A 26,733-nucleotide genomic window follows, 5' to 3' on the forward strand; every position below is an offset into this window, starting at 1 on the left:
GATTCAAGGTCTTACCAGTGATGTGTTGGAGCTGGTTCGGATTGGCCTGCAGAGCCACCTGTACAAATCTCTTTCTAACTCCAGAGATCAAGATGACGCCACACTGATAGCTTGAAATCAGTCGCGATGGCAATATTTGCAGCACAGAAATTGGCAAATTATATGTTAGACTCTTGCCTGACTCGCAGAGCAGTTGTAAGCACCAGCACACCACTGGTCCTGCCTGCAGGATAACAACCCCTGAAATGAAAGCCAGCACCTGCTAGGCATTTGGCATCACTCTTTTTTTTGTTTTGGTTTTGGTCTTTCTGTCCTTTCTAGGGCCGCACCCACGGCATGTGGAGGTTCCCAGGGTAGGGGTCTAATCGGAGCTGTAGCCACGGCCTACACCACAGCCACAGCAACATGGGATCCGAGCCGTGTCTGCAACCTACACCAACATACACCGTCTGCAACGCCGGATCCTTAACCCACTGAGCAAAGCCAGGAATAAAACCCACAAGCTTATTGTTCCTAGTCAGATTCATTAACCACTGAGCCATGACGAGAACTCCTGGCATCACTCTTATCTCTACAGAAAAATCCTGTGAGATATTTGTCATCATCCCCATTTCATATCTGAGTTCATCATTTACTTACTCAGGTCCTGCGCCTTCATCAACAGAACGAGATTTGATAGCGCTGGCAGAGTTGTTAAAGATCATTGATTAGCTAATCACTCTGCTCATTTGACAGGGAAACTGAGCTCAGAAAGTCTCACTGTGGCCAGTGGCTTCCTCTGTTAATATTGCAGCTCCCATCTTCCCACCAGTCTCTCAACCCCTTCGTGTCCACAAAGCCAAGGTCGCTGTCACCTAGTGTTCTGCATGCATGGTTGATTTGGGGGAAACTTTACATGCAGATCTTGGCATTCAGGACAAGTCACAATTTGTTTGCCTGGATTTGACCCCATGTTCAAGACTTTCAAAACCGCAATGAATCTTGCTTGGATGACTTGTATGTTGCTTTCCTAGACCGGTGCCCCCCACTGCATTGATCATGGCACCTTCGCTGCAGGAATTAGGGTTAAACTTTTTAAAAAATTTAGCAAGACAGAGCGTCGTGGCCCCAAACTGGACATTTCCATGCTGTCTGAGGGAAGTTCTAGCATCTGCGCACCTTGGAAAGGAGGTTCCTCCCCCGCCCCGGCTCTGCCTGCCCCACTGACAGGAGAATCTAGGTTTTTGTTCCTTGAACATCACCAAATGCTCACTGAGGGCTCCTCCTTGACAGACAGTGTCCTGTTTAGAAACTGGGCTCCCTTTCCCCCTTCCGCTGAGACCAAGGCACCTCCCAGGACTCCCTTTGCCATTAGACGTGCATTTCTCCTGCTCTGGAAGAGCGGCTCTGCGTCCGCATTCGAAGGCCCGGCCTTCGAAGAGTCGCGGAGCTGGGGCAGAGGGACGCGCACCCGCCCGCGGGAGAGCGGACGAGACACAGCTCCGGGACTCCGAGCGTCTCCCTCCTTCTATGCCCCCCACCCCTTTTTCCTTGTGAGGGGAGGGAATTCTGCGCGTCCCACCACCCGCCCAGGGAGGCAGAAATCCCCCGGTCCCCGCCTCGTACCCCCATCCTCGCCTTCCAGGCCCGAGGGCCTTCGGGTTCAGCCGCCGCGTTCTTCGGCCCGAGCGGCTTCAGGTGAGCTCTCACCTGGGGCGGGTGGGAGGGGAGCTGGGGGGCAGGGCGGGGGCGGACCCGGGGCGGTGGCCCCACCCGCGATGGGGCGGAGCAAGCCGGCGGGGCCAATGAGGCGGGGGGCTCGCCGCCCCGGGACACTGCAAGCGCCACTCCCGCCCCCCAACCGCTCCGCCCCGCCCCACACCACCCGGGTTTAAAGCCCTGCAGGCGGCTGGTGGCGGCGCTGCGAGCACTGAGCAGCGCGAGGAGATGCGACAGGGCGCCGCGTCGCCGGCATCATGCGCCCCCCGCCCGCGCTGGCCCTGGCCGCGCTCTGCCTGCTGGCGCTGCCCGCCGCCGCCGCCGCCGCCTACTTCGGGTCAGTGCCCGCTGCGCCCCGGTTCGCCTGCCTTCCCCTCCTCCCGCTGCAGCACCGCCAACTTTTCCTTCCCGCTGGTGGCCGGGGTGGGATCTCGAACTCAGTCCTTAGCCCCGGTAGCACTGGCCGCACCTCAGGGTCGGAGTTCGCGCCCCGACCGCCTTCTCTGGCTTCCCAGGTTCGGTCCGAGCTCTGATCCCCTACACCTCCGCTCTTCTCCCCTGCCCTGTCCGAGACCTCATCCCGCCCACTCCATCAGGTCTCGGACCCTGGCCCGGTGCAGGCTCCCGGACCCCTGCAGGCGTCTCGGACCTTGTTCCGGTCCAGGCGTCAGTCTCGGGCTCAGATATCCTCTCTGACCCTCACTCGTTGCTCTGTCAGCCCCCATCGTGGGCTCTGTCTAGCCATAGCCCTTGCCAGGGTCTCCCTCCCCACCCTCTGCCTTTGCCCCGCGGAGCAGCGACCTGGCTGGCTGGCTGGGCGGGTGGGTTGTCACCGAGGCCGGGGGAGGGGATCTCGATGGAGGAACCTGCGGACTGTGGGGAGTGTCAGCTGGAGACGCGGAGAGAAACCTCTGTGGGGGAAACCTGACCAAATTTCAGACCTGGCTTTGGGTGAATTCTCAAGAGAATGGTGAAGAGAGTGAGAGGGGAGGTGGTGTATATGACTGGAAAAGGAGGATCAGAGGTGGCGTGACACCTGGGGAGAGAATGAGGTGAAAGCAGGCAGTGTTTGGAGAACAAGTTACAGGGCAATCATCACTCATTCTCTGACCCTGAATTGCAGGGACTTGGGGTGGGCGATGGGGTCATGGGTGTGAAGTCACTTTCCTGACCTCCACCCCACGCTTGCTCCAAGTATGCACAGCCTGTTACTTTAAATCATTTTTTGAAATCTTCAACCTAAGTCAGGGTGAGGTTTACAGTCTAACCCCATCCCGCAAAAGCAAAAAACAAACAAACAAAAAAACAAAAAACAAAAGCCAAACCCCAAAAACATAAACCACCAAGCAAGTGGCTTGCCAGACACTACTCTTGAGGACCTGGCAGGGAGGGGTGAATAAGGGTCTGAGAGGTCCAGGAGAGGCTGGAATAGGGCTGTGTGCTAATTTCCAGGTCATGACCCCTGGTTAAAGCATGCCTTGGCTGTGGGCAATGGCCTCTTCTGAAATGTATAGGGGGTGGGGTAGTGTCAGCCCAGACTAGCTCTGGGCTCAACTTGCTGGTGACCTGGGAAGACCACTCAGTCTCTGCCTCAGTGTCCCGTTTTGTACAAAGAAGGGGCTGAACTTGATATGACTAAGCCTCTCTATTCACTTCAAGAGCACTGTACATACAGGTTGTTCCCAATGATTTTAGGCTTGAAAAGACACTGCTGCTACCTCAGGACACAGGATCGAATGGTTAGGGCACAGAATTTGGGTTCAATCCCTAATCCATCTACTTGCTAGCTGTGTGCTCTTGGCCAAGTCACTTAACCTCTCTGTGCCTCAGTCTCTCATCTGTAAAATGGAGATAATAGTGCTTATTTCCTATGAGGATCATGTGAGTTAGTACTTGCAAAGCACTTAAAACAGGGTCTAGCACATAGTAAATGCTAGTAATTATTAAGAAGACCAGGTACAGTATTTTGATATCCAGCCCCAACTTGAGCCGGACTGTAGAGGACAAATGATGAGCTCGGATACCAGCTCATTGCCACAGTCTTTTCGTTTGCTCGGGTTTGAAGGTTGTGGATGGGGCAAGGGCCAGGTGAGGTGGGAGGAGAGGGGCTCCAGAGGGCTGGGACCACCCGGGCTGGTGTGGTGGGAAGGGAAAAAAAGTATGTGGCAGTACACAGGGCTGGAACTTGAAGGTTGTGAGCAAGAGGGTGGCCTGGGAAATGAAAAGGGATCAGGGGTGGGTTGGGGCTGAGAGGGTTCAAGTGCACATGGGCCACCTCTTCCAAGTCGTGAGATCCCCCTGGACAGAGCTGGCAAAAGTACACTTAAGCTACCACCCCCCTCCCCCGATCTGGGGAGGAGGACAAGTGCTTAGAGAATAAGCTAAAACTGGGGCTTCATGCTCTCATGTGTTTGGTCTCAGAGAAAAGGACAGGATTCAGCTTGAACGCTCATGAAGTAAGCCCTGTTATGACTTGCTCTGGAAGAACTCTAAATCAGTCATTCACACCGTAGTGAAAATGAGAAGCGATGTGCTTCTCCCTTCTCCAGGTCATTAGCATTTGAAATCTCATTTCTGATTACAAGGCAAGTGTTTTGGCATCTTGATGAAAAAAAAATTCAAACATCAGGAGAACAGGTGAGGCCAATCTTCTTGAGGTTTTTGAAATTATAGAATCAGACTTAAAGAATTGGAAGTGACCCCCAAAACTTCTCTGGTCTTAACTCCCTGCTTCAAGCACGTCCTATATTATTATTTATGTTTTTCAGATGAAGCAACCATCGTCCCCAAACCAGTGAGCTGGCAACTGCTTCTGGTTCTTTTACATGAGTCTAGAGCCTAATTCTGTTGATGCTGATAATACTAGTCGTGCAGTTTCCAAATCATTTTCTTATTCAGCCCCTTTGTCATCTGATCCTCAGACCCATTCTTGAGGTATACAGGATGGGTGTAATAGTTCCCCAAAGGAAACTGAAGGTCAGAAAGGTTCAGTGACTCACCCTATGTCACACAGCAAGTTATGGGAGAGGCAGGATAGAGATCAGGTCCCGCCTGCACTCTGGGCTCTTTGCTCTGCAGAGAACAGCGATCACAGCTCATATTGTGTGGTCACAGAGGAGAACAGCAGCTGCAAAGGAGCTGTGGTGGGGGAGGGGGTAAACCCCTCCCCTACTTGGTTAACTCTGTCAGACTCTCTTGGCTTTAGAGGGATGGGTGAGGCCACAAATTCTCTGTCCTCAGCAGTGAGACAGGATGGCCTGGTGACAATGGGATGGGAGGTGGACCAGATCTGTTCTGGCTCTGGACCACTCTCTGTGTTGTCCATGGTCAAGTCACTTGCCTTCAAGGTCTTTAGCACCTGGAGGTCCTAAGCTTCCCTAACCAGCTGGTCCTGGCTTGGAAGTCTAGGGTCACTCAAGAGCGCATGTGTTGGCTCAGATGGCTTGGGAATTCTGCAAATATTAACTTCTGTGGTGTTTTATAAATGTACGCTCATTGTATTATGTGAAAAGCTGGGTATATGATAGGCCTTGTCACTCAGTCCAGTCTTTGAGTCAGCCCAGTGAATTCTGTAACTAGAAATAATTCCTGTGGATGCAATGTTAAAAAACATAGTTGACTTTAATGGTGCTTTTTAGATGTGTGACCTCTGCACTGTGTGCGTTTCTCTCCTGTCTTAGGGATGGTACAGAGCTGTTTATGGAAGCACAGCATTTTCAGTCATCTAGACCTTACTTTGCATCCTGGTTTTGCCTCTTGCTCGCTGTGTGACTTCAGGCTGTGTCTTAACGTTTCTGAGCTTTGGGTGATGATAATGCCCATCCTAATGGCTGCTGTGGGGCTTAATTTAAATAATGAATGAAAGGGCCTTAATAGGGTGCCTGGCACATGCAAGTGCTCAGTACAGGCTCACTTTTGGTAGTTCCTGGGATTCTAACCATCTTCTTGGGTTGTGGAAGTGTCATCATTGTGAAAAAGGAAAACACAACCTTATTTTTTTCCCAAATCAACAATACATACTATAAAATGCATGCAATCTAAGTGCATGAATTGGGTTTTAACAAATGTAAAACCCCATGTAACTACCACCACAATTACTCCCCAGAATAGTGCCATCATGCTAAGGGTCCCTTGTGCTCCTTAGCAGTCAACACTCCCCCACTATCACGACTTCTCTGCTTTCTGCCACTTTAGTTTTACCCATTGTAGAAGTTCATATAAATGGAATCATATGGGATATACCCTATTGCATCTGAATTCTTTTGCTCAAAATAATATTTTGGGGATTCACCCATGTTTGTTGTATATATCAGTAGCACATCCCCTTTTCCTTGCTGTGTAGTATTCCATCACATAGATGTACCACAATTTGTTTATTCATTCACCAGTTGATGGACATTTGGATTGTTTCTAGTTTGGGGCTATTCCAAATAAAGCTGCTATGAACATTCATGCACATGCCTTTTTGTGGACATGTGTTTTTATTTCTCTTGGGTACATATCTAAGACTGGATTTTTGGATCATATGGTCATTTGAATATCTTTTTTATTGGGTTATTGATCTTCTTCTTATTGAGTTGTAAGAGCTGCTTGCATATTTTGGATATAAGTCTTTTGTCAGAAAGTATTAGCAGTATTTTTCTCCTGTCTGTAGCTTGCCTTTTCATTTTCTTATTGTTATCTTATGAAGAAGAGACAGTTTTAGTTGTGTTAAAGTACAACTTTTGAACTTTTTCTGGCATGGTTTTTACTTTTTGTGTGTCTTATCTGAGAAATCTCTGCCTATTAGAGGTTGCAGAGATTTCTTCTAGAAACGTCATCATCATTTTAGCTTTTACACTTAAGTCTTATGATTCTTTTTGAGCTATTTTGTGTGGATGATGTGAAGTAATGGTTGAAGGTTATTGTCTTCTGCGTGGCTATCCACTAAATCCAGCACTATTTGTCAAAAAGATGATCCTTCCTACATTGTCATCTATGTCACGAGTCAATTGACCCAATATGCAAGGGCTTATTTCTGGACTCTCTATCCTATTCCATAAGCTTATCTTTAGGCTAATGCCACAGTACTGATTACTGTGATAAGTGTTAAAACCCAGTACTTTTTTTCCAAAATTGTTTTGGCTACTCTAGGTCCTTTGTATTTCCACATAAATTTTAGTATCAACTTGTTAATATCTACAGGATGATCTGCTGGGATTTTAAGTGGGACTGCATCAAATCTGTAAATTAGTTTATAGAAGACTGGCGTTCTAACAATATTGAATCTCCTGATTTATAAACTGGCCCTCTCTCTCTTTTGGGGGCTTTGAGCACCTCTTTCAGCAGTGTTTTGTACTTTTCAGCGTGTGGGCCTTGCAAACAATTAAAATAATTATTTCTAAGTGTTTTATGTATTTGGATTTTTAAAAAACAGTTTTATGGATTGACTGGGTCCTGAGAAAAACAGGGTTGAAGGCAAGGACAAGGGTGAAAGGAATTGTACTGCTTTGGGGTAGCAGACTGCAAGCCAAACATTACCGATAAGAATCACTGTATTTGGGGAAGGAATTTCGTCTAGCTTGTCTCTGGCTGAACTGTAACCCCTGAGGAGTTGGGACTCTAGGGTTTGGGTCAAACCAGCCTCCTCGGTGGATGGTGGAGTTTCTGAGGCTGAGGATGGGGAAACCGAGAGGAGAGAGAAGCAAGGGGTTGGGGTGGGGATTCCTGGGCTGGAATCTCCTAATGGGGAGAGGTCCTGGTGCTTTTAGCCTTGTGTGCTCAGGCAGAAGTTGGGCTCAGGAGGAGGTGGGCCAGGTGCTATGAGGTGCTGTGATATCTCGGCCCTGACATCAGCCTGAGCAGGATGGGAGGCAGCCTAAGGCCCAGCTACAGCATAAGGAGCACCTGCCTGGGAGTCACACAGATCAAGTTCAAGTCCTCTAGCCAACCACTTACTAATTGTGGCAAGCCAGTTATCTGCTCTGACCTCAGTTTTTCCCATCTATAAAATGGGCTAATCCTTAACTTGTAGGGTTGTTATGAGGATTTTACATACATAAAAGTGCCGAAGAAGTTCCTGTCGTGGCTCAGCAGTTAGAGAACCCGACTGGCATCCATGAGGATGCGGGTTTGATCCACAGTGAGAACTTGGCGGGGGGCTTTCTTTAAAATTCGACGGCACAACCTCTCCTGATGACAGGTACTAAAAGTTTCTCACAGGTTCGCAAAATTTTATCCATAGTTTCAGACTCCAGAAAGCTACAGCAACCACAATTCTTTAGCACAGCTGCGGTGAACTCAAACGGCAGCGAGACGTGACCTAAACCAAAGTGCAAATAGCTATGGTCTTTGTTTATCCCAACCTGTAGATGTACTTCCGCAGAAATAATGTCTGATTGCTGGCTTCTCCCTATAATTTGCTAGGTTTGTTCTCTTATACACAGTACGTGTATTATATTATCTTTCTAAAATTTGAAAACTCTTGAATTCTGAAATGCATCTGGTCTCAAAAGGGGGAAAGTAGAGCTTCGTGGCTCTTGCCCTAAAAAAAGCAGTCTTTTTGGAATTTCCAGGACTGAGTACTATGGTGGCTCGATTCTCTCCTGGCTTTTTGAGGCTCTTCGCCATCCCTCTTTGGTCTCTCCTGTGGGAGGGTCTGGGCTTGAGGCATCTGCCCCACCTCCCCGCTCATTTCTGCTGCCACCAGGATTCCCACGGAAGGCCAGGTGTGGCTGACTTCCGGAGTCTGATGGGGGCCAGCGGCTGCTCCCTGCTTTGCTTTGCGCTCCCATCCTGACAGAGGCCAGGTCATGACCAAGCAGCACGTGCCCTGAGAGCCATGCAGAAAGAGGAAACATGACGGGGCAGAGAGGGAGGGTCTGGGGGAGAGGAAGAGCCAACCAAAGGGAGAGGGGACAGCCCGCCCTGACATTCCTGTGAACTAGAGGCAATGCTAGGGACTCGGGAGGGAGCTGGCCAACCATGAGGCCCCAAGACTGTGGCTCAAAGGGAGCCATGCATGAACTGGAGACATAAGCACATAAAAAACTGGGTGACAAACCAAGAGTCAAGAACGTGCAGTGCAAGAGATAACCTACGACATATTCCAAGTGAGAGGTGTTGGCTACAGGCTGAGGGTCAGAGCTGCCCAGGGGAAGGGGGGCCTCAGCTGGGGAGCAACAGGCAAGCTCGAGCTTGGGAAGGTTTAGTGGGGGTGGGGGGCATTAGGTGACACCTGCAGCCTTGGCGTCGGAGTGAGAGGCGGGGAGGCCGGTGGTATAGGCCTGGGTGTGGGATAGGCTAGGGGAGAGCCTGGAGCTAGACCCTCTGCCTGGGGTCAACATCTGAGCCCAACATCTGATACATGCAGTCAGCAAGTGTCTGGGCTGGTGAAGGGCGACATCAGGCGATGAGAATACAGGAACTCTGCCAAGGGGCTTGCAGGCTACTTGGAGAGATCTCTGTACAGCCCTGCGGAGGAAGAAAAAAGTGTGAACCATGCAGACCTGCTATATCTGAACAAGTGGAGAAGACAACGAAGTTGGATGGTTAGAGTAGGATGCGGCTGGCAAGTAAGGAGGACTTCCTGGAAGAGGCAGACAAACATCTCGGCCTACTTGAGCTGGATGGGGCCCTCAGGATCACTTTTCTCATTCCCTGATTTTTAAGCCAAGTGTTAGAAAAGCTGGAGTTGTAAAAGGGTCCAGAGGATCCAGGAGGGCATTTGGACTGATAACCCAGGTAGGGGTTGCAGCATGAAGAAAGGCATGGAGGTTGGGCTAAGTTAGCCACGGCAGAAGGGCAAGGAGGAGCCTGGCCTGGCCTGAGGGGAGGGCCCTCTGCGACAGCCTTGATTGGCTCTGAGTCCAGGACGGTCCAAGGTGGGACACTGTTCTGGTCCTGGTCCTGCTCTGGAGGACCCTGCTCTATTCCCAAGGAAGCCCCTTCCAACTCTCTCCATCCCCTGGGTTTTCCTGGCCTCTCTGGCCCTCACTAGGCATATTCAGGGAGTGGGTCCTTGACCAGGCTGGAGAGTCCTGCTCTCCTTAGAGCTGAGGCGAGGGGGTGGAGGGGTTGGAGCCATCCCCGGGACCTGCAGGAGGACACATGGAATCTAATGGCCTGGGACATCTCCTCCTAGAGCATCTGCAAACAAGGGACTTGGCCTCATCACAGGGTGACCACACTCAAGGCATCACCAGGGGCCAGGCCTTTCCAGGGCCCACAGCCCAGCCTGAGCCTACCTGTGCACAGGGAGGAGGGTGACCATTCAAGAGCCTGACAAGCTGCTTGGCTGGTCAGCTTACCACAGTTTAAAAACGTGGCCAGAGTCTCCCAGCCCAGGAGCCAGGACCCTAAGGTTGGGCCAGAGCTGGGTGGCAGTGTTGCTTGCCCCAAGATGACATAGCCTCAGTGACTACTTGCCTTTCTCTGCAGTCCCCACCCTATGCCTCCTAAACTATTCCTTCCCTGGTTCAGGGCTGGGCCTGTGAATCCAAGAAGCTGGAGAAGCTTATCTCAAGGCTTCCAGCTCCCCTTTTCTCTTCCTTCTCCCTTCCTCACCCCAGCCTTCTCCATTCTCTCTTTATGATCCCAGACCTTCTCCTTTGAGTTTCCTTCTGTCTAGCAAAGTATGTTCTCAGGCACTGGTAATATTATATCAGACGCTCACACTTTAGTATGAATTGGCAGGCCACTTGCATGAGCTTTATTTCTGACTCTTGGCTGAAAAGAAATTGAGTTGTGTTGTGTTTTGTTTTTTGTTCTTTGGCTGCACCTGCAGCATGTGGACATTCCCGGGCCAGGGCTTAAACTCGCACCACAGCAGGATCCCGAGATGCTGCAGTGAGTGACAAAGCCAGATCCTTAACCTGCTGTGCCACAAGAAACGCCAAGAAACTGAGTTTTAGACCAGGTTAAAGTTTGACCAGTTCGGGTCCTGGTCAGACTTCCTTCTGTTCAATCCTACCTGTCTTGTGTGCCTGTCATCCTAGGCATTTGCTATGGGGATGGTTGATTTTTGCTTCCCTGAAGTGTTACTTTAAACCTGAAAAAAGAAACTGCCAGTTAGGAGACCCGGGCACCATCCTAGCCCTGCCACTTCTCAGTGAGTCACCTTGGACAAAAAAATTACATGAACTTCCAGGGTACCAAACAGGTCAAAACAGAGACCTGCATACTTGGCAAACCTCTTGCCCTCCCGCCTGCCCTTGGAAGCCCCTGGGGTACCTCCCAGTAGCCATGAGGACAAGCCTTCTGGACTAGGTGACCCCAAAGGGTTTCCCTAGCCCCAGAACACAGCGACTCAAATCGTGTACGTTTGGACGCAGGCAGGGAGCTGGGGGAGATGTTCGTGACCCCAGGCCTGCGGAGGGGAGGGATTCCTCCGCACAGGAGTGACTTTTGGTGCCCTCCGTGGCCGCCTCCGTGCCACCTGATCCATGCATGCCAGGAACAGGGGCTTCCCCTCCCCGAGGCTGAGTGGAGTGGGAGGGAGACGGGAGGGAAGCAGGGGGAAGCGTTTCCTCTGCAGATGGTGCACTAGCCGTGCTCTAAATACCGGAGATTGTTGAGATGCAAGGCAAGCTTGTTGGGCGGGCTGCTTGCTGCCCACTTAGCTCCCATCTCCGTGATGCCACCCTCAGCAGGCAGCCCCTTTGGGAGGCTGAGAAACAGGAAGTGGAGCTGTTCTTGGGGAGACAAAGCCCACAGCTGGGCCAGGCTCTTTTCTCTCCGAGCCGAGCCGTGGGACGGGGGTGGGGGGAGCTCTGGGGTGGGCTCCGGGGGGAAGTGTGCTGATTCAGTCCTCAAGGTGGCTTCTGAGGCTGAGCCGGGGACCAAAGGGAGGCTGGACCCAGGAGGACAGGGAAGTAGTGAGCCATGGTTTGTTTGGTTCTTCTCTGGCCTGAAGCTGATGCTCAATAAAATCCTCTATGTTGATATTTAAATACATGAGTGGGTGAAGGGGAGGGGGGGAAAGGAGTTGGAGTAAAAGTGGGAAGTGCTACCTGCCAAATTTTCCACTAAGTCTGCTCGTGGAGTTCCCGTTGTGGCTCAGTGGGTTAAGAACCCAACTAGTCTCCATGAGGATGCGGGTTTGATCCCTGGCCTCGCTCAATGGGTTAAGGATCCGTGAGCTGTGGTGTAGGTCGCAGACGCAGCTTGGATCCAGCGTTGCTGTGGCTGTGGTGTGGGCCAGCACCTGCAGCTCCGACTTGACCCCTAGCCTGGGAACTTCCATATGCCATAGGTGTGGCCCTAAAAAGAAAAAAAAAAAAAAAAAAGGCTGCTCATGAAGGACAGATTTTTGGAGCGGGTATGAGGTCACAGTGAGTTTGCCAAGGAGGGGGGGTCTGAAAGATGGAGGGAGGGTTGTACTTCTCAGCGGCATAAACCTTGGGGCCCCTGAGATGATAGGAAGAGGGGAGAGGAGCCAGGGCTGGGCCTCCCTCTCCTAGGAAGGGCTGCCCAGAGTCTTGTGCCCTCTGTTCCTGGGCCAGACCCTGCCCTCACGAGCTCTTTGCTGCTGGCAAGGAGTAGGTAGTGTGAGTAAGTGTGAGTGTGTGTGTGTGTGTGTGTGTGTAGGGGGATTTAGCGAGGGCGGGAGAGGTGGACTGAGATATTTGAGATGAAAGTACAAAAGGAGCATTTACCATGCAAATGGTCCTGCAGCGGAAGCCTGTTATCAAGAGCATCTAATAGGGTTTTGCTGGGGGGCCAAGGCCGATGCTCCAGGCAGGGCAAGGCTTTCCTGGTTCCCAGGCAGCTGCCTGCAGTTGGCACAGGCCCTGGTGCCAGGCACAGCTCCTGGCCCCTCCAGCTAAGGGTCCAGACAGGCTGGCATTACCTGGTGCCCTGGGAACTGCCGGTCTTGTCCTGTGCCACCCACCCACTCACCCACCCACATCCTGGGGGCAGCCTCCTGTGGAACCGTTGGGCCCTCTTGAGCAGAAACAAGGGTAGGGGTGGGGGGTGGAGAGGCCAGCGGGGGAACTCCTAGGTGATGGGACGTGCTCTGCACCCGCCCAGCCTTCCCCAGAGATCTGGGAGTGCTCCCTGGGGCTTCTGACCCCACCCCTGGCCTCCCTCTCCAGGCAGGAAGGGACTGGCTGAGGTCAGGGTCTTACCCAGATGGTGGCAGAAGATCTCATCTGGGTCCCTGAGCAGGTACTGATGGTACCGATGGGAGCTGGGCTGGTTCAAAGCCTTCTCCTTCCCCTGCCCCCTGGGACCTGGGGAGAGTGTGGAGTGCTCCTGAATCCAGCCAGGTTCACCTGGCTCGTAATAAATGCTCAAGAACGACACTTCCAGAGTTCTTTGTGGCGCAGTCGAAATAAATCTGACTAGGAACCATGAGGTTGCAAGTTCGATCCCTGGCCTTGCTCAGTGGGTTAAGGATCCGGCGTTGCCTGTGGTGTAGGTCACAGACGTGGCTCGGATTCTGCATTGCTGTGGCGTATTTGACCCCTAGCCTGAGAACCTCTATATGCCGCTGATGCGGCCCTAAAGAGCAAAAAAAAAAAAGAAAAGAAAAGAAAAATGACACTTCCCTGGAGCTTACTGTGTGCCAGGCACTGTTCTAGGAGTTACAAATATTCATTCATTTCATCCTTACAATAACCATGTGAGGTGCTGTGATTGTCTGCATTTCACAGATGAGGCACAGAGAAGTGAAGGGCCTTGCCCAAGCTAGCACAACTAGGAAGAGGTGGAGGTAGGATTTGAGCCAAGGCAGTCTGGCTCTGGTCATGCTCTCCCACTTGTCGGTGTGTATTTGTTAGAGTGAGCTTGCGGGGCTGGGGGGAGTGGACATCCCCAGGGTCACCAATAAATGAGGGCGGAGCTGGGGTCAGACACCCCAGGCCAGAACAGCCTTGGGGGCCTGAGGTCTTTGGGTTCCCACACTCCAGAAGGCGGTGGGTGATTGTTCCGGGGTGAACTCTAGTTTTTCTCAGGGACCAAAGCCATCTCGGGGAAGGCTTGCCCAAAGCCCGGGAGAACCTTCTCTGGTTTCCTTCAAGGTCCTCCAGACAGGGCGGCATTAGCCGAAACTGAGGATGGGATGAGCCTGGAATGGGGCGAAAGGAGGCAGGGGCAGGAAGGGCCAGGAGTGGACAGAGGAGTTCTGGGGAGTGGGACGTGAGATGAAGCCCTGAGGTGTACACTTGACTTCTCCCCTTTTGGGAGGAGACGAGGAGGCCTGGAAAGGGGCCGGGAAGACTCTGGGGTCAAAGCTAGAGGCATCTCACTGCGCGGGGGTGGGGGCTTCTGGTCTCATCAACCTGACTATTATTGGCCATGGGCTGAAAAAGCAGAGGGGCACAGGTTGGGGGCAAAGAATGGAGGAGGGTGGAGCCAGTCATCTGGGGCCGTTGCTTTCCTAATAGGACAAGAGAGGCTGGAAGTCCGTCTGAGAGAGCCTGACAGGAAGCAGGAGTGGGGAGACCAGCTGGGCCAAAGCAGGTGCAGCTGATGAGAGGGGGTGGTCCTTGGGGGCTCAGGGGCACCTCTGTCCGTCAGCCCAGAAGGGCAATAAGAAAGTTCATGGATTATCCGTCCTCTGTGCTTCAGTTCAGAACACTGGTCACTTGCTTGGCTGATAGCATCTGATCTGACCATGAGGTTGGTGTCTTCATTAAAACCCCAGATTTTGTCTGGATTCATTAGACTCATAAAGCTCATTTGATCTTCATGTATATCTTACCCACGAGGAGCTCAACTAACATGTGGATAATTGAGATTTTTGCAGAAGGGCCTGGTGGGTGGGGTTTGCAGGCCTGGGGTGCCAGAGATGGTTTCTTCAGAGAGAGGGAATCAGGTCCACTGATCCCGGACAGACTGGAACCTGAAGCACCTAGAAATCCAAGAAGAAACTGTCTCTAACAGGTGCCATGGCATCTGTAGAGCATGTGGTTGGCCCGTTCACTAGCGCTGTTTAAGGAAAGCAGTTAAGGTATTTTTCTTTTTTTGTCCTTTTTTAGGGGCCACACCCACAGCATATGGAGGTTCCCAGGGTAGGGGTAGAATTGGAGCTTCAGTTACCGGCCTATACCACAGCCACAGCAGCATGGGATCCGAGCCATATCTGCAACCTATGCAGCAGCTTGCTGATCCTTAACGCCGATCCTTAACCCACTGAGCGAGGGCCTGGATCAAACTCACATCCTTATGGATACTAGTTGGGTTCATTACCGCTAAGCCACAGCAGGAACTCCGAGGTATTTTCTAAATTTGATGTCCTAGCACTATTTCTTCAAAGGAAAAATGGTCCCAACTGCAACATAGAAAACAAATAAAAGGGAAACTGGGTCCTGGCAGGTCTCCCCGTTGTCTTTCTAGGCCCTGTGGGGGCCCTTGAGGCAGTACAAAGGGGCCTTTTTCAAGAGCAGCCCTGGGCAGACCAGGGCCCAGTGTGGCCTGAGGCTGCTGTGCGGTTGGCTGCCTTTCCTGACCATTAATCGCTACTAAGTGTCATTACTGCTAATAAAATTAACCGACTTGATACTGGACTCCTGGGGCCATCAATCACAGGGCCTATTACATGAAATTAAAAAAACAGGTGCCCGTTGATGGGGGGAAAAGGTGTTTGCTGAGCCCGGCTCACAGGTGCAGCCTAGGGTGTGCTGGCATTCCACAGCTGTCAGAAGGTGGTTATCAGGGCCGGCACCCTTCTTTAGATAATCTGACTCCTAGCCTTGACACGGTACTACAGGCAGTGTCTCAAGCAAGGACACAGCTGACCACAGGAAGAATCTGCAGCCAGGGGCAGATTGGAAAGCTCTCCAAATTCTCCCATTCTCACCTCTGCTTCTCTCCATATGTTTGGTTCATTCTTTTTTTCTCTCTTGGGACCTGCTTTCTCTATTTATCTCTTGAGTTACAAGTCCAGTCACCCAAAGAAAGAGAAAGCAACTGTATGCTCTCTTAAGTCAAATGCCAAATTCCCAGAGCAAGAACTGATTGGCTCGGTTTGGGTCATGTGATACTCATTGGTCCAATCAAGAGGCGAGAGCCACGAGCTCATACGATATAAAATGGCCAACAGGTAACCACACAGATAGAGCCAACCCAACCAAGAGTAGTTTAAAGGGTTTAAGAGGTAAATTAACCTGGCTAGTATCCATGAGGACACGGGTTCGATCCCTGGCCCCACTCAGTGGGTTTAGGATCTGGAGTTGCCGTGAGCTGTGATGTAGGTTGCAGACATGGCTTGGATCTGGCGTTGCTGTGGCTGTGGTGTAGGCCAGCAGCTATAGCTCCGATTAGACCCCAAGCCTGGGAACTTTCATATGCCATGGGTGCGGCCCTAAAAAGACAAAAAAAGGAGGGGTTAGTAATAAGCACTTAAAATCTGGTAGATAATACTATATAATAGAATATAAATGATACATTATATAACATATAATCTAGCTACTATGATAGAAAAGTAATGCTATTGTTCTTAAAATGGCATTTGAGACAGGCCTTGAAGAGCGTGCAGCCCTAGTGGCCAAAATCCCCATCTTTTCCTGCTTGTTGTCTCATCTGTCAATCGGCTACTGCAAGGGGGAGGTCCCAATTTCCGAAATACAAGAAGGGTGTGAACAGAGGTTGCCCCTCACCTCGGCCGCTGGTGTGGGGAGGAAGACATGTGATGGGCTGGATGGCTGCTGCAACCTTTGCTCCTGCAGCCCCTGAGCTGCCCTCCCCACCGGAGGCCATCAGGGTGGGGCCTCCTGGGCTGGAGTGGACATCGGGTTCGGCTCTGGACCTGCCAAGGGTCAAGCTCTAAGGGTTTCCTGCCAGACTGCAGGGAGGGGTTTGGGTGTAGACCTGGTGGACTGGAAATTTACCCATTTGCCCCCAGATTAATGATTAACGGGTCCCTGCCCTCACCCTGTCTGGGAGGGGAGCCCAGGGCCAGGCTGGGCCGGGAGGAGCCTGATAGCATCTGTCTCTGCTTGGGGGTTTCGGAGATATGCTGCACACTGGGTTGGCTGCACCTGATGGATTTGGACTCGATGGGCACTTTCTGGGGGCACCTGGGGCCCGGCCAGGACCTGCACCCTCCCTGGGGCAGATGGGGAGGGTGTGGCATCCAGCCAGGTGTCTCGGCTGGGGCAGGAGAGCCATGGCTCTGGGGATGTGGCCTCTCTGACCACTCAGGGCTTGGCCACAGGGCTTGCCTTGGCCAGTGGCACTTGAGCACAAGTGACAAGTACCACATCGGAGCAGGAGCTTTAAGACCCATCACCTGGTTCCACCTTTGATCTTATCCCGTGGCCATGAGGCCAACATATTCCGGAAAGGGGCTGCTTCCTCCAGCTGGGTGGCAGAATGATGTCTATTCCACCCACACCAAGGGTCACCAGGGGACAGGACAGCAGAGATTTTGAACTGGGAGAAACAGCTCACGATCACTTCTCGGGGGAGGGCAGATGGGCTCTAAATGCACTCCTCACCTTGCTGCCCATCTGCTCTAGGCACTCCTCTTATCTGGACAAAGGGAAGACTCTGCCCAGGTTAGAGGGTAAAGCATTCTGCAAGAGGAAAGAATTTTCTGGTTTGTTTGTTAGGGCTGCATAGGCAGCATATGGAGTTCCCAGGCTAGGAGTCAAATTGGAATGCAGCTGTCAGCCTACACCACAGCCACAGCAATGCAGGATCCACGTCTGTGACCTATGCCGAAACTTGCGGCAACACCAGATCCTTAACCCACTGAACGAGGCCAGGGATCAAACCCGCACCCTCATGGATACTAGTCTGGTTCTTAACCTGTTGAGCCACATTGGGAACTCCAAGAGGAGAGAGTTTTGAGAAACTCCAGCTAGCAGGAAAGTGAAGCGACATGTCCCAGGCACTGCGGTTAGTGACTTTCATATCATCCTCCCAACAGCCCTGGGAGGCAGAGAGGATCACTCGTTCAGCTGCCTCTACGTTACACAGCTAGGAAGTGGCAGTTGGGCTCGAGCATGGAAGCCCGACTCCAGAATCTGGGCATTTCAGACATGCTGGCACCTTCATCCACCTATCAGTCCATACTGCTCTGGTGTGGGTTCAGTCCCTGGTCTGGGAACTTCCTTATGCCATGAGCACAGCCAAAAAGATCTATCTTGGAATTATAGAAACAAGTCAGCTTGGCAGGGCGTTACCTGGGCGGCCACTTAATAGAAGGGAGAGAGGGAAATTGGCTGGGTGTCTTCACGTTGACATCCCTCCGCCTGCCTCCCCCACCCCCACCCCTTAAGAACATGGCTTTCCCGCCAAGCAGCAGCCAAGGCTATGAGCATTATTCCCAACTGCTCTAATCCTCAAGCCTGCCCAAGGAATGTGGTAAATACACAGATTCCCAGGCCCCATTTTAGACCAACAGAAGCAGAATTGCTAAGTATAGATCCTGGCATCTGCATTTTTTTTTCTTTTTAGGGCCACACCCCAGGCCCTGGGGTCGAATCGGAGTTGCAGCTCCTGGCCTACGCCATAGCCACAGCAATGCCGGATCCGAGCCACATCTGCGACGTACACCTCAGCTCATGGTAACAACAGCACACCCTCAACCCTCTGGGTGAGGCCAGGGATCGAACCCACATCCTCATGTATACTAGTTGGGTTTGTTACTGCCGGGCCACGATGGGAACTCCCTGGGCATCCGTATTTTTAATAAGCATCCCAGGGAATTCCTGTTGTGGTGCAGTGGAAATGAATCCGACTAGTATCCGTGAGAATTCGGGTTTGATCCCTGGCTTCGCTCAGTGGGTTGGGGATCCAGTGTTGCTGTGAGCTGTGGTGTAGGTCGCAGACATGGCTCAGATCTGGTGTTGCTGTGGCTGTGGTACAGGCTGGCAGCTATAGCTCCGATTCGACCCCAAGCCTGAGTACTTCCATATATACAGGGTTCAGCCCTTAAAAAAAAACAAAAAAAACCACCCCACGTGGTTTTTCTGACTGAGCAAGATTGGGAAATAAGGTGGGTAAGAAGAGTAGAAACTGGCTTCTGGAAAACTTGGGTTTGAGGCCCTGTACTGGCCCTCATTATAAGCATTTTGGTTTCCAACTCTGTAAAATGGGGGCAGAACTCCAGGGGGAGAGCCCCCCTCCTAGAGGGGGTAAATAATGAAGCCCGCAAGAAGGCCCCCTCCCCCTCTCTGCCCCACATCCTTAGGGACTGTCATCGTGCATCCTCCCTGTCATGAACCTCAAGGGTCACTGGTCTCCCTTCTCTTGCCCCCTTCTCTAGCCTGACCGGGCGGGAGGTCCTGACGCCCTTCCCAGGGCTGGGCACTGCTGCCCCAGCACAGGGCGGGGCCCACCTGAAGCAATGTGACCTCCTGAAGCTGTCCCGCCGGCAGAAGCAGCTCTGCCGACGGGAGCCAGGCCTGGCTGAGACCCTGCAGGACGCCGCACACCTCAGCCTGCTCGAGTGCCAGTTTCAGTTCCGGCATGAGCGCTGGAACTGCAGCCTGGAGGGGAGGACGGGGCTGCTCAAGAGAGGTAGGGAGGAGGGCTGGGAGGAGGAGGAGGGCTAGGAGGAGGGGTGGGAGGAGGCTGCGTTTCCTCCTCCCCAGGCCCCTGTCTCCAGGCCACATGGCCTTTGTGAACCCAGCATAGTCCCGAGTGAAAAGGGTGCTGGAAGTTAGTGACTCCCAGGCTTTCCGTCAGTCTGGGGGCGGGGGGAGCAGAGGTGCAGGAGGACACCAGAGAGAAGGGGAGGAGGCAGAGCCCATTCCTGGAAGCGCCCGCAGATGAGACAGGTGGTCTCCCAGTCCCTTCCATCAGCCCCCTATACAACATAGAGGTACGAGAGCAGAGAAGGGTAGAAGACAGTCAGGCTGTCTGACTTCAGCCTGAGGCAGGCTGACTTCATTTGTTCATTCCCTCACCTGTTTCTTTCTGTTCATCACATGCCCTGGTCCATCCTTCCCTCCCTCCCTCTCTCCACACCTCCATCCCTCCACGCATCTTGTGAGGCTCTCAGCGAGCCAGACACCATGCTGGATGTTGAAGACACCAAGCTGAGCAAGACCTCATCTGCCCCCAGAAAGCGCAGAGCCCGAGGGGTGGAGGGAAAGGTCACCGTGTGATGACATCACCAAGCAGCAGGGACTTTTACAAAAAGGCAGCCATGGTGGATAGGAGCAGCCTGCCCCCTTCTAGGCAAGTGCTCCCCATGACTGGGGAGGGTCTGGGGCAGAGCTGATGCCCCTACCTCAGTGTCACCAGCACCCCAGGTCCACTGGAGAGCAGGCGGGAGGTAGTGAGCTCATGGGGGAGGCCAGGTCTGGGCTGTGCCGCAACAGTGCAAGAGTTGTGATGGTCCCAGAAGTGGGTGGACGGTCAGTCTGGGATCCATCAGGCAGGAGACCCAAGATCAGCCTGTCATTGGGCCCACTCCCCAGGAGGTAGCAGAGAGTGACATCTGAGAGGCTTTAGGAAGCTCAGGAAGCCCACAGGACCTATTTCAGAGGATCAGGGCTCAGAAACAGGTTGGTCCCACTTGTTCACATATCAGTTTGGAGTCAAGGTCAATGGTTTAGCCCAGCTTTGCCGCTCACCAGGTGCCTAGGTCAACTTTTTCTGCATCTGTGTCCTCATCTGTTCAGTAGAGGGAGCACCCTGTGCCCTACCAACCCGAGAACCTGGGCACACGCTCCATAGGAAATTGGAGTCCCATTTAAACAGTAACTTGCAGCCTGAGGTTAAGGGGCAGGTGGCGGGGAGGCTGCACTGATCTGTGTCCTCAGGTTCATCACAGTGGCCCCCACCACCCCTCTATCTTCAGAGGGTAGCAGACGGCCCCTGAGCCCACTCTCCTTCTCCCCCCCCCGATTCCTCTGGGGCCTGGCCCAGGTTTCAAGGAGACGGCCTTCCTGTATGCGGTGTCCTCGGCTGCCCTCACGCACACGCTGGCCCGGGCCTGCAGCGCCGGCCGCATGGAGCGCTGCACCTGCGATGACTCTCCGGGCTTGGAGAGCCGGCAGGCCTGGCAGTGGGGCGTGTGCGGCGACAACCTCAAGTACAGCACCAAGTTCCTGAACAACTTCCTGGGGCCCAAGAGAGGAAGCAAAGACCTGCGGGCTCGGGCAGATGCCCACAACACCCACGTGGGCATTAAGGTGAGCACGTTCTCAGGTGCCCCAAAGTCCTTTCCAGCCAGAGTAAAGGGCCAGCGAATGAGGTGGATAGGAGGCCAGCACGCGCTCTGCCCTCCAGCACACACACGGAGCCGGCCCAGGACGAACCTCCTCCTTTCAATCCACGTGTTCCTTCGGCGTCTACTCTGGACCATTTACCAGATACGAGGAAGTAAGGAGGGTCCTGGGCAGCAGGTGGGAGCCTGGCTCAGGATGGGGCCTTGGTCAGGCAGGAACATGATTGCGGAAGGGCCTCCATTCTAAGGACGGGCCTTCCTAGAGGTCCTAGAAGCTAACATTGTTCAAAAACGGATCTGGAACAACCCCCACCCTTCCTCCACTTTACAGATGGGAAGACGGAGGAAGCCCAGAGAGGGGAAGAGACTTAGCTGAGGTCACACAGTAGTGGAGGGCAAGAGGGCAAAAAGCATCAGAGTCCACTGGGATGAGAAAACTGGGAGAGGTTAGGGCTCCATTTCTTTTTTCTTTTTTTTTGTATTTTTATGGAAGTTCCCATGCTACAGGTCGAATCAGAGCTGCAGCTGCCTGCCTACACAACAGCCACAGCAACGCAGGATCCAAGCCTCGTCTGCAACCTAAACCGCAGTTTGTGGCAATGCTGAATCCTTAACCCACTGAGCGAGGCCCAGGATTGAACCTGAATCCTCATGTATACTAGTCAGGTTCTTAACCTGCTGAGCCACAACAGGAATTCCTAGGGCTCTGTTTCTTTAAGAAATTGAGTTCTGTGTTCTGTGTTCTCATCATGGTGTAGGCGAGGGCTGCTGTGTTCAGTTGTGCAAGCTGTCTACTCTATAAGAACTTGGGGCCAGGGGAGGAGCCGGGGCTAAGATCGGGCCCACACTGCTCTCACCAAGGCGTGAGGACTGCCTCTGCCCAGAGGAGGGGGCGCCTGGAGCTAGTTTGCACTGAGGTGCCACGTGGGCCATTTGTGTCCCATTTGCTCCCCTCACATGGACCTTCCTGTCTCTTTCCCATCCTCTCGCCACTCCCCCGGCCGGGGTTGGTGCTCTAGGGGCAGGCTTGGGCCATGGGCCCAGGGCCTCCGACCATGCCTCTGCTCTGCTTCTCCCCATAGGCCGTGAAGAGTGGCCTCAGGACCACGTGTAAGTGCCACGGCGTGTCGGGCTCCTGTGCTGTGCGTACCTGCTGGAGGCAGCTGTCCCCGTTCCGCGAGACCGGCCAGGTGTTGAAGCTGCGCTACGATTCGGCCGTCAAGGTGTCCAGTGCCACCAACGAGGCTTTGGGCCGCCTGGAGCTGTGGGCACCTGCCAGGCCGGGTAGCCCCACCAAGGGCCCGGCCCCGCGACCTGGAGACCTGGTCTACATGGAGGACTCACCCAGTTTCTGCCGGCCCAGCAAGTATTCGCCTGGCACAGCGGGCAGGGTGTGCTCCCGGGAGGCCAGCTGCAGCAGCCTGTGCTGCGGGCGGGGCTATGACACCCAGAGCCGCCTGGTGGCCTTCTCCTGCCACTGCCAGGTGCAGTGGTGCTGCTACGTGGAGTGCCAGCAGTGTGTGCAGGAGGAGCTCGTGTACACCTGTAAGCACTAGGCCTGCTGCCCTGTGTGCCAGCTGGGCGCTGCCAGGGCCTCCCCGGGCACCAGGCCACCTTGAGGCCACCCAGCTGTGCAGCTGCCCCTCTGGGCAGGTACCCACAGAGTGCGTGCGCTCACCGAGGACCGTGCCCGTACAGAGGGGCTTCTCTCCCCACTGGGCCTCGGCAGCCTTCCCCTCCCTCAACTCTCAGCAACGGGAGGTGTGGGCCCCGCCCCTGAACCCGAGGGTCCCCAGCCTTGGTGAGGATTTGCAGCAGGAGGGCAGAATGGAAAGGGTGTGGAAGGAAATAGATTGAGAGGAGGGCTGGACTGAGGCCTTGGAGAGGAGAGAGAGGACATTCTGCCATCTCCATTCCTGGGATTAGTGGCCTAAACCAGCAAGATGTTGGGAGGTGAGCTTCTGGGCCAGGGAAGCCCGAGGCGGCAAGATCCGCTGGAAGCAAAGGCTGGGGTCTGGCTGGGAGGGTCAGTCCACCCTTCAGGCCCTGCTCAAGTCACATGGAACCCTGGGGGCTAGACCTCTTCACTCCCCCTGTGGCTTTGCTGTGCTAGAGATGGAGCGGAAGGGCAGACGGTGGGAGCTGTTGGTTTGGAGAAAGGAAAGCTTATGTCAGATACGTGCCCTGGAGCCCTGTCCTTGATTTTTTTTTTTTTTTTCCATTTTATCCCTGCACGTGCAGCATGTGGAAGTTCCTGGGCTAGGGGTCAAATCAGAGCTGCAGCTGCTGGCCTTTGGCAATGCCGGATCTGAGTGGCATCTGTGACCCATGCCACAGCTTGCAGCAATGCCAGATCCTTAACTCACTGAGCAAGGCCAGGGATCCGAACCCCCATCCTCATGGATACTTTGTTGGGTTCTTAACCTGCCAAGCCACAATGGGATCTCCTGACTTGGCTTTTAAAATATGCCTCCTCAGAGGCCTCATTCTTGAGAGCTGAGTTATCTGCATCCACCCAGCCCGGCTCAGTAAAAACCCCAGTGGACACAAGACCAATAGGAAGAGCCAGTCCCTAGGGTGGGGCTCGGATCACTGAGGTCGCCCGGGTGGATAGTGACCCCTTCGTTTCTCAGCCTTCCTCTGAGCCCACTTGGCTCAGTTCCCTGTGGTTGGGGTTCACCTGTGCTGTGTGGCTCCAGGGCAGCTGGCATTCATGATGCACGAGAATTGGTTTATGAGTTCCGATTTGGTTACATTTCTAATCTAACGTTTTTGCTCTGGCTGGAGTTATAGGCATGGGAAAATCTTTGCTAAGCTTGGCTCCTTGGGGGCTCCCTTTATTTTCTAATGGCGCCCCACTTTGGCTTTACCTGAGGAACAGAAATGACTACTAATTTCCTCTGATCCTGTGGCTATTTCCAGTTCTACCTGCTAAGGCCCTGGGAGGGAAGAGAGAAGCTGGTATCCTCACACAGGTGCCCCCTCAGGCACCTGCCCACCCCACATGCACGCACCCCCCTTGGACCTGCCAGGCTGAGGGCTCTCTTATAGCGGCACACGCCTCTCTGGTTCAGGATCAAGACCTTGCTGAGTCACTTTGCTGGAGGCTGTGTGCTCTCCCAGCGCAGGGCCCGATGCCGGCCGGGAGGAAGTGACCTCCTTCGGGAGGGCTTTGGCTGCTCTTTTGGCCCTGCTTCGCCCTCTGTCAGCTTCCTTTTGCCCTGAACCCAGAGTTGCTGACCCTTTGCTGGGACAGGAAACTTCAGAATCAGCCGAATGTTGAGAAGCCGTCTGTGCAAGGCCCAGGAAGAAACCCCCGGTGCCCTTCATCTCCAAGGGTGGGGCGAGGCTGCCCTGTCTTTGGTGGAGTGGCAGCCTCCGAGGGATGCTTCAAGGATCTCTGGCTGCAGAGGCTCTGATGAGAAGCCAGACTGACCCAGAGACCCCCTCCCTAGGCTGACTTCGCTGACCCAAGAAGCTGGCCCACATCTTGGCAGGAGTCAAAAAGGAATTGAGGGCTGTTCTCCTAGTTTCTTCTGCTCCCCCACCATGTGGAGACTTCTCTGCCAGCCCGATCCATCCTCCTGCTCTGAGACCCCATCTCCAATGCCACCCTGTCTCAGCCCTGGGCAGAAGGCAGCAGGAAGAGGGGCACCACCAGCAGACCGGCTGCATCCCGCTCCCCGGTTGGCAGTGCCAGGATCGCAGGAAGATAAAGGGGAGACACTGAGGGACCGAGGCCATGGCCACCCACCAACACTGACCAGGTCAAGGGCCTGGGGCCGGGTCTGAGGGCCCCTTGGCCTGTGGGGTCTCCCTGACTTCTCTTTCCCTGCTCCTACCCCTTTCCCTCCCAGTTGCCCCCAAAGGTCCATCTCAGCCCTGCTGGGCCCCCTGAGACCAGTGACCAGTGCCCCCTCGTTCTACAGCTTGAAGGGAAACACTTACAGGGTATTTTTTGTTTTTTGTTTTTTTTTGGTCTACCTCGCATATATAGATTTTAGGGCAAAAGAGAATAATTTATATAGCTAAAATATATGAGAAAAATATTTATGTTATTTATAGTTTCTATGTGTGGGGAAGCAGCAGCTGTGGGGTTGGGTATTCTGTGGAAAGCTGTCTTTCTGGGGAGATGCTGGGGTCCCCCCTGAGCTGGACACCAGGTGGCAGGGGAGGAGGTCTTCCAGGCTCCTGGGTCTCTTGAGGGGGACTGTCCTGGAGCTGGCGAGTGACATCCCTCTGTGCATGTGGACCCAGAGGGGCTTGATTGGGATCCTCCTTGTGAAGTCGTAAATTTTCTGCTCTCCCGGGTCCCAGGCCCCCGCTTTGGCTCTGGCAAAAGCAGCTTGCCCATGATAATAATGACACCCAGGGTGACCACACTTTGCATCTGTCAAGCACCTTGGATATTCAGAAACACCATTGTCCCTTTAACCTCACTTGGTGTCCCCGTCATCCCTGTGGGTTAGGGAGGGCCCTATTACTGTGCCCATTTTACAGATGCAGACCAGAGGTGGAAGGCTAGGGTCAAAGTCACGCTGAAGAGGTTCAAGCAATGAATATTTACAGAACTCTGACACGGGCCAGGTGATGGGGGCTGACTTACCCTGAGCCTGGGAGCCCCGAAGTCTGGATACAGCCTGAGCCCAAGAACCCAGGGAAGTGACTGCTTCTTCCCCTGCTGCATGTGACCTGGCCTTTTGGATCTGGACTGCATATCAGCATTTCCTGTGTCTCAGCGATGGGGCTGGGCCTTCTTGAGGGGCCTGGAGGGATGAGGACCCCGTGGAGGCCACTGCGAGGGAGGGGGCACTACCGGGCCCTCCCTCCTTCTGCCCACACTGCCTGAGAGGGTTGGGCTACATCACCGGGTCCCTCCCAGTCCAGCGATGGGTTTTGTTGGCTCTCACTTGTGTTTTCCTTTTAAAAGATGATTTGTTTTCCATTGGGTTTCTTCTGGCTTCTCTTATAAGGTCAGCTGCTTTGGCCCCAAACTGGCAAACGGGGCCTGCATTCTCACCCTGGCCACAGTCAGCTAGAGGGAGGATCCCGATCAGACAGGATGGGCTGGGGCTCCCCAGTTTGCCCAGTACCCCCATCTCACTTAGGGGTGCTCCTGCCTGGCCCTCGTGGGCATGTCACCAGCTTCCCCGGTATCCTCCACTGCAGAGAGACTGACAGACCCATGCTAGCCCTGAAGATTATTTCTTGCTTCCCAGAGTTCCCTTGCTCAACAACCTTCAAATGCTTTTTGTCTCTGCACATTTAAGAATTACGATGAAAACTAACCTGTATTGAGCACCTGTTCTGTTCATCCATTCAATCAACGATGGTTTCGGGAGCTTCCACTGAGCACCAGGCACCACCCCGGGGGTGCTGGGGTGCAGCAGTGAAGGAGACCATGTCCTTGTCTCGTGGGGCTGACACTGTAAGTGGGAGAGAGACAATAAACCAATAAACTGCATGTCAGCGCTTTGTACCTATTTTGTCTCGCTTCGTTGCAATCACCCTGCATGGCGGACACAACCACCGCCATCTCGTGGTCAAGGAAATGGAGGCTGTGAGGTGTGAAGCCTCCTGAGTGCCACTAGTAACAGATGGCGGCAGGATTAGAACCCAGAACGCTGGCCTCCGAAGTATTTCAGAGTTCTTGCCTCTGTACAGCTGCCTCCCCTCAGGTGGAGGCGGCTTGGGGATTCATTTTAAGGATTCTGGGTGAGCTGAGGTCTAGAAGGAGGAGGTGACCCATCCAAGGTCATATACCAAGACAGACGAGGCCAGTGCCAGGGTCCCCTCCCAGAAATGGCAAGTATTTCTAGTGTCTGCATCCTATGGCTGGCAATGCAGGTTGTGGGGAAGGCAAGTTAAGGCAAAGCAGGAGCCTTCCAGGACTTACGGTCCCGTAGGAGAAATGAGAAGCATGGCCA

The 26,733-nt window shown here is 53.5% G+C and overlaps 1 protein-coding gene and 1 long non-coding RNA gene across 11 annotated transcripts in view; one reads left to right on the forward strand and one right to left on the reverse strand.

Annotated features, from left to right (window-relative positions):
• LOC102167870 overlaps window positions 1-26,733 on the reverse strand; it is a 77,062-nt gene that overhangs the window by 16,256 nt on the left and 34,073 nt on the right. For 3 of the 10 annotated variants that reach the window (XR_002337079.1, XR_002337077.1, XR_002337078.1), the window contains exons 3-5: window positions 26,096-26,232; window positions 14,384-14,533; window positions 12,807-12,911 (exon numbers count right to left, since the gene is read on the reverse strand). This is a non-coding gene — a long non-coding RNA (uncharacterized LOC102167870). Of the gene's footprint in view, window positions 1-2,059; window positions 9,151-10,353; window positions 10,727-12,806; window positions 12,912-14,383; window positions 14,534-25,412; window positions 25,573-26,095; window positions 26,233-26,733 lie in introns of those variants that run through there. The other 7 variants (XR_002337081.1, XR_002337073.1, XR_002337080.1 and 4 more) reach the window with 7 other exon arrangements.
• WNT9B (Wnt family member 9B) lies at window positions 1,897-26,285 on the forward strand. Its single transcript, XM_021066827.1, has 4 exons — window positions 1,897-2,035; window positions 18,896-19,149; window positions 20,506-20,771; window positions 21,889-26,285. Exons 1-4 carry the CDS (start codon window positions 1,956-1,958, stop codon window positions 22,360-22,362), a joined length of 1,074 nt encoding a protein of 357 aa, XP_020922486.1. The 5' UTR covers window positions 1,897-1,955; the 3' UTR covers window positions 22,363-26,285.

This window comes from Sus scrofa, chromosome 12 (genome assembly GCF_000003025.6).
Source record: "Sus scrofa isolate TJ Tabasco breed Duroc chromosome 12, Sscrofa11.1, whole genome shotgun sequence".
NCBI classification, from domain to species: Eukaryota; Metazoa; Chordata; class Mammalia; order Artiodactyla; family Suidae; genus Sus; species Sus scrofa.

What these genes read in the sequence shown, in the direction of transcription:
- WNT9B (XM_021066827.1), top strand. Translation starts at nt 1,956, where the DNA reads ATGCGCCCCCCGCCCGCGCTGGCCCTGGCCGCGCTCTGCCTGCTGGCG. An exon ending in GCCGCCGCCGCCTACTTCGG is followed by an intron (nt 2,036 to 18,895) that starts GTCAGTGCCCGC and finishes CCCCTTCTCTAG; the next exon opens with CCTGACCGGGCGGGAGGTCC. An exon ending in GACGGGGCTGCTCAAGAGAG is followed by an intron (nt 19,150 to 20,505) that starts GTAGGGAGGAGG and finishes GGCCTGGCCCAG; the next exon opens with GTTTCAAGGAGACGGCCTTC.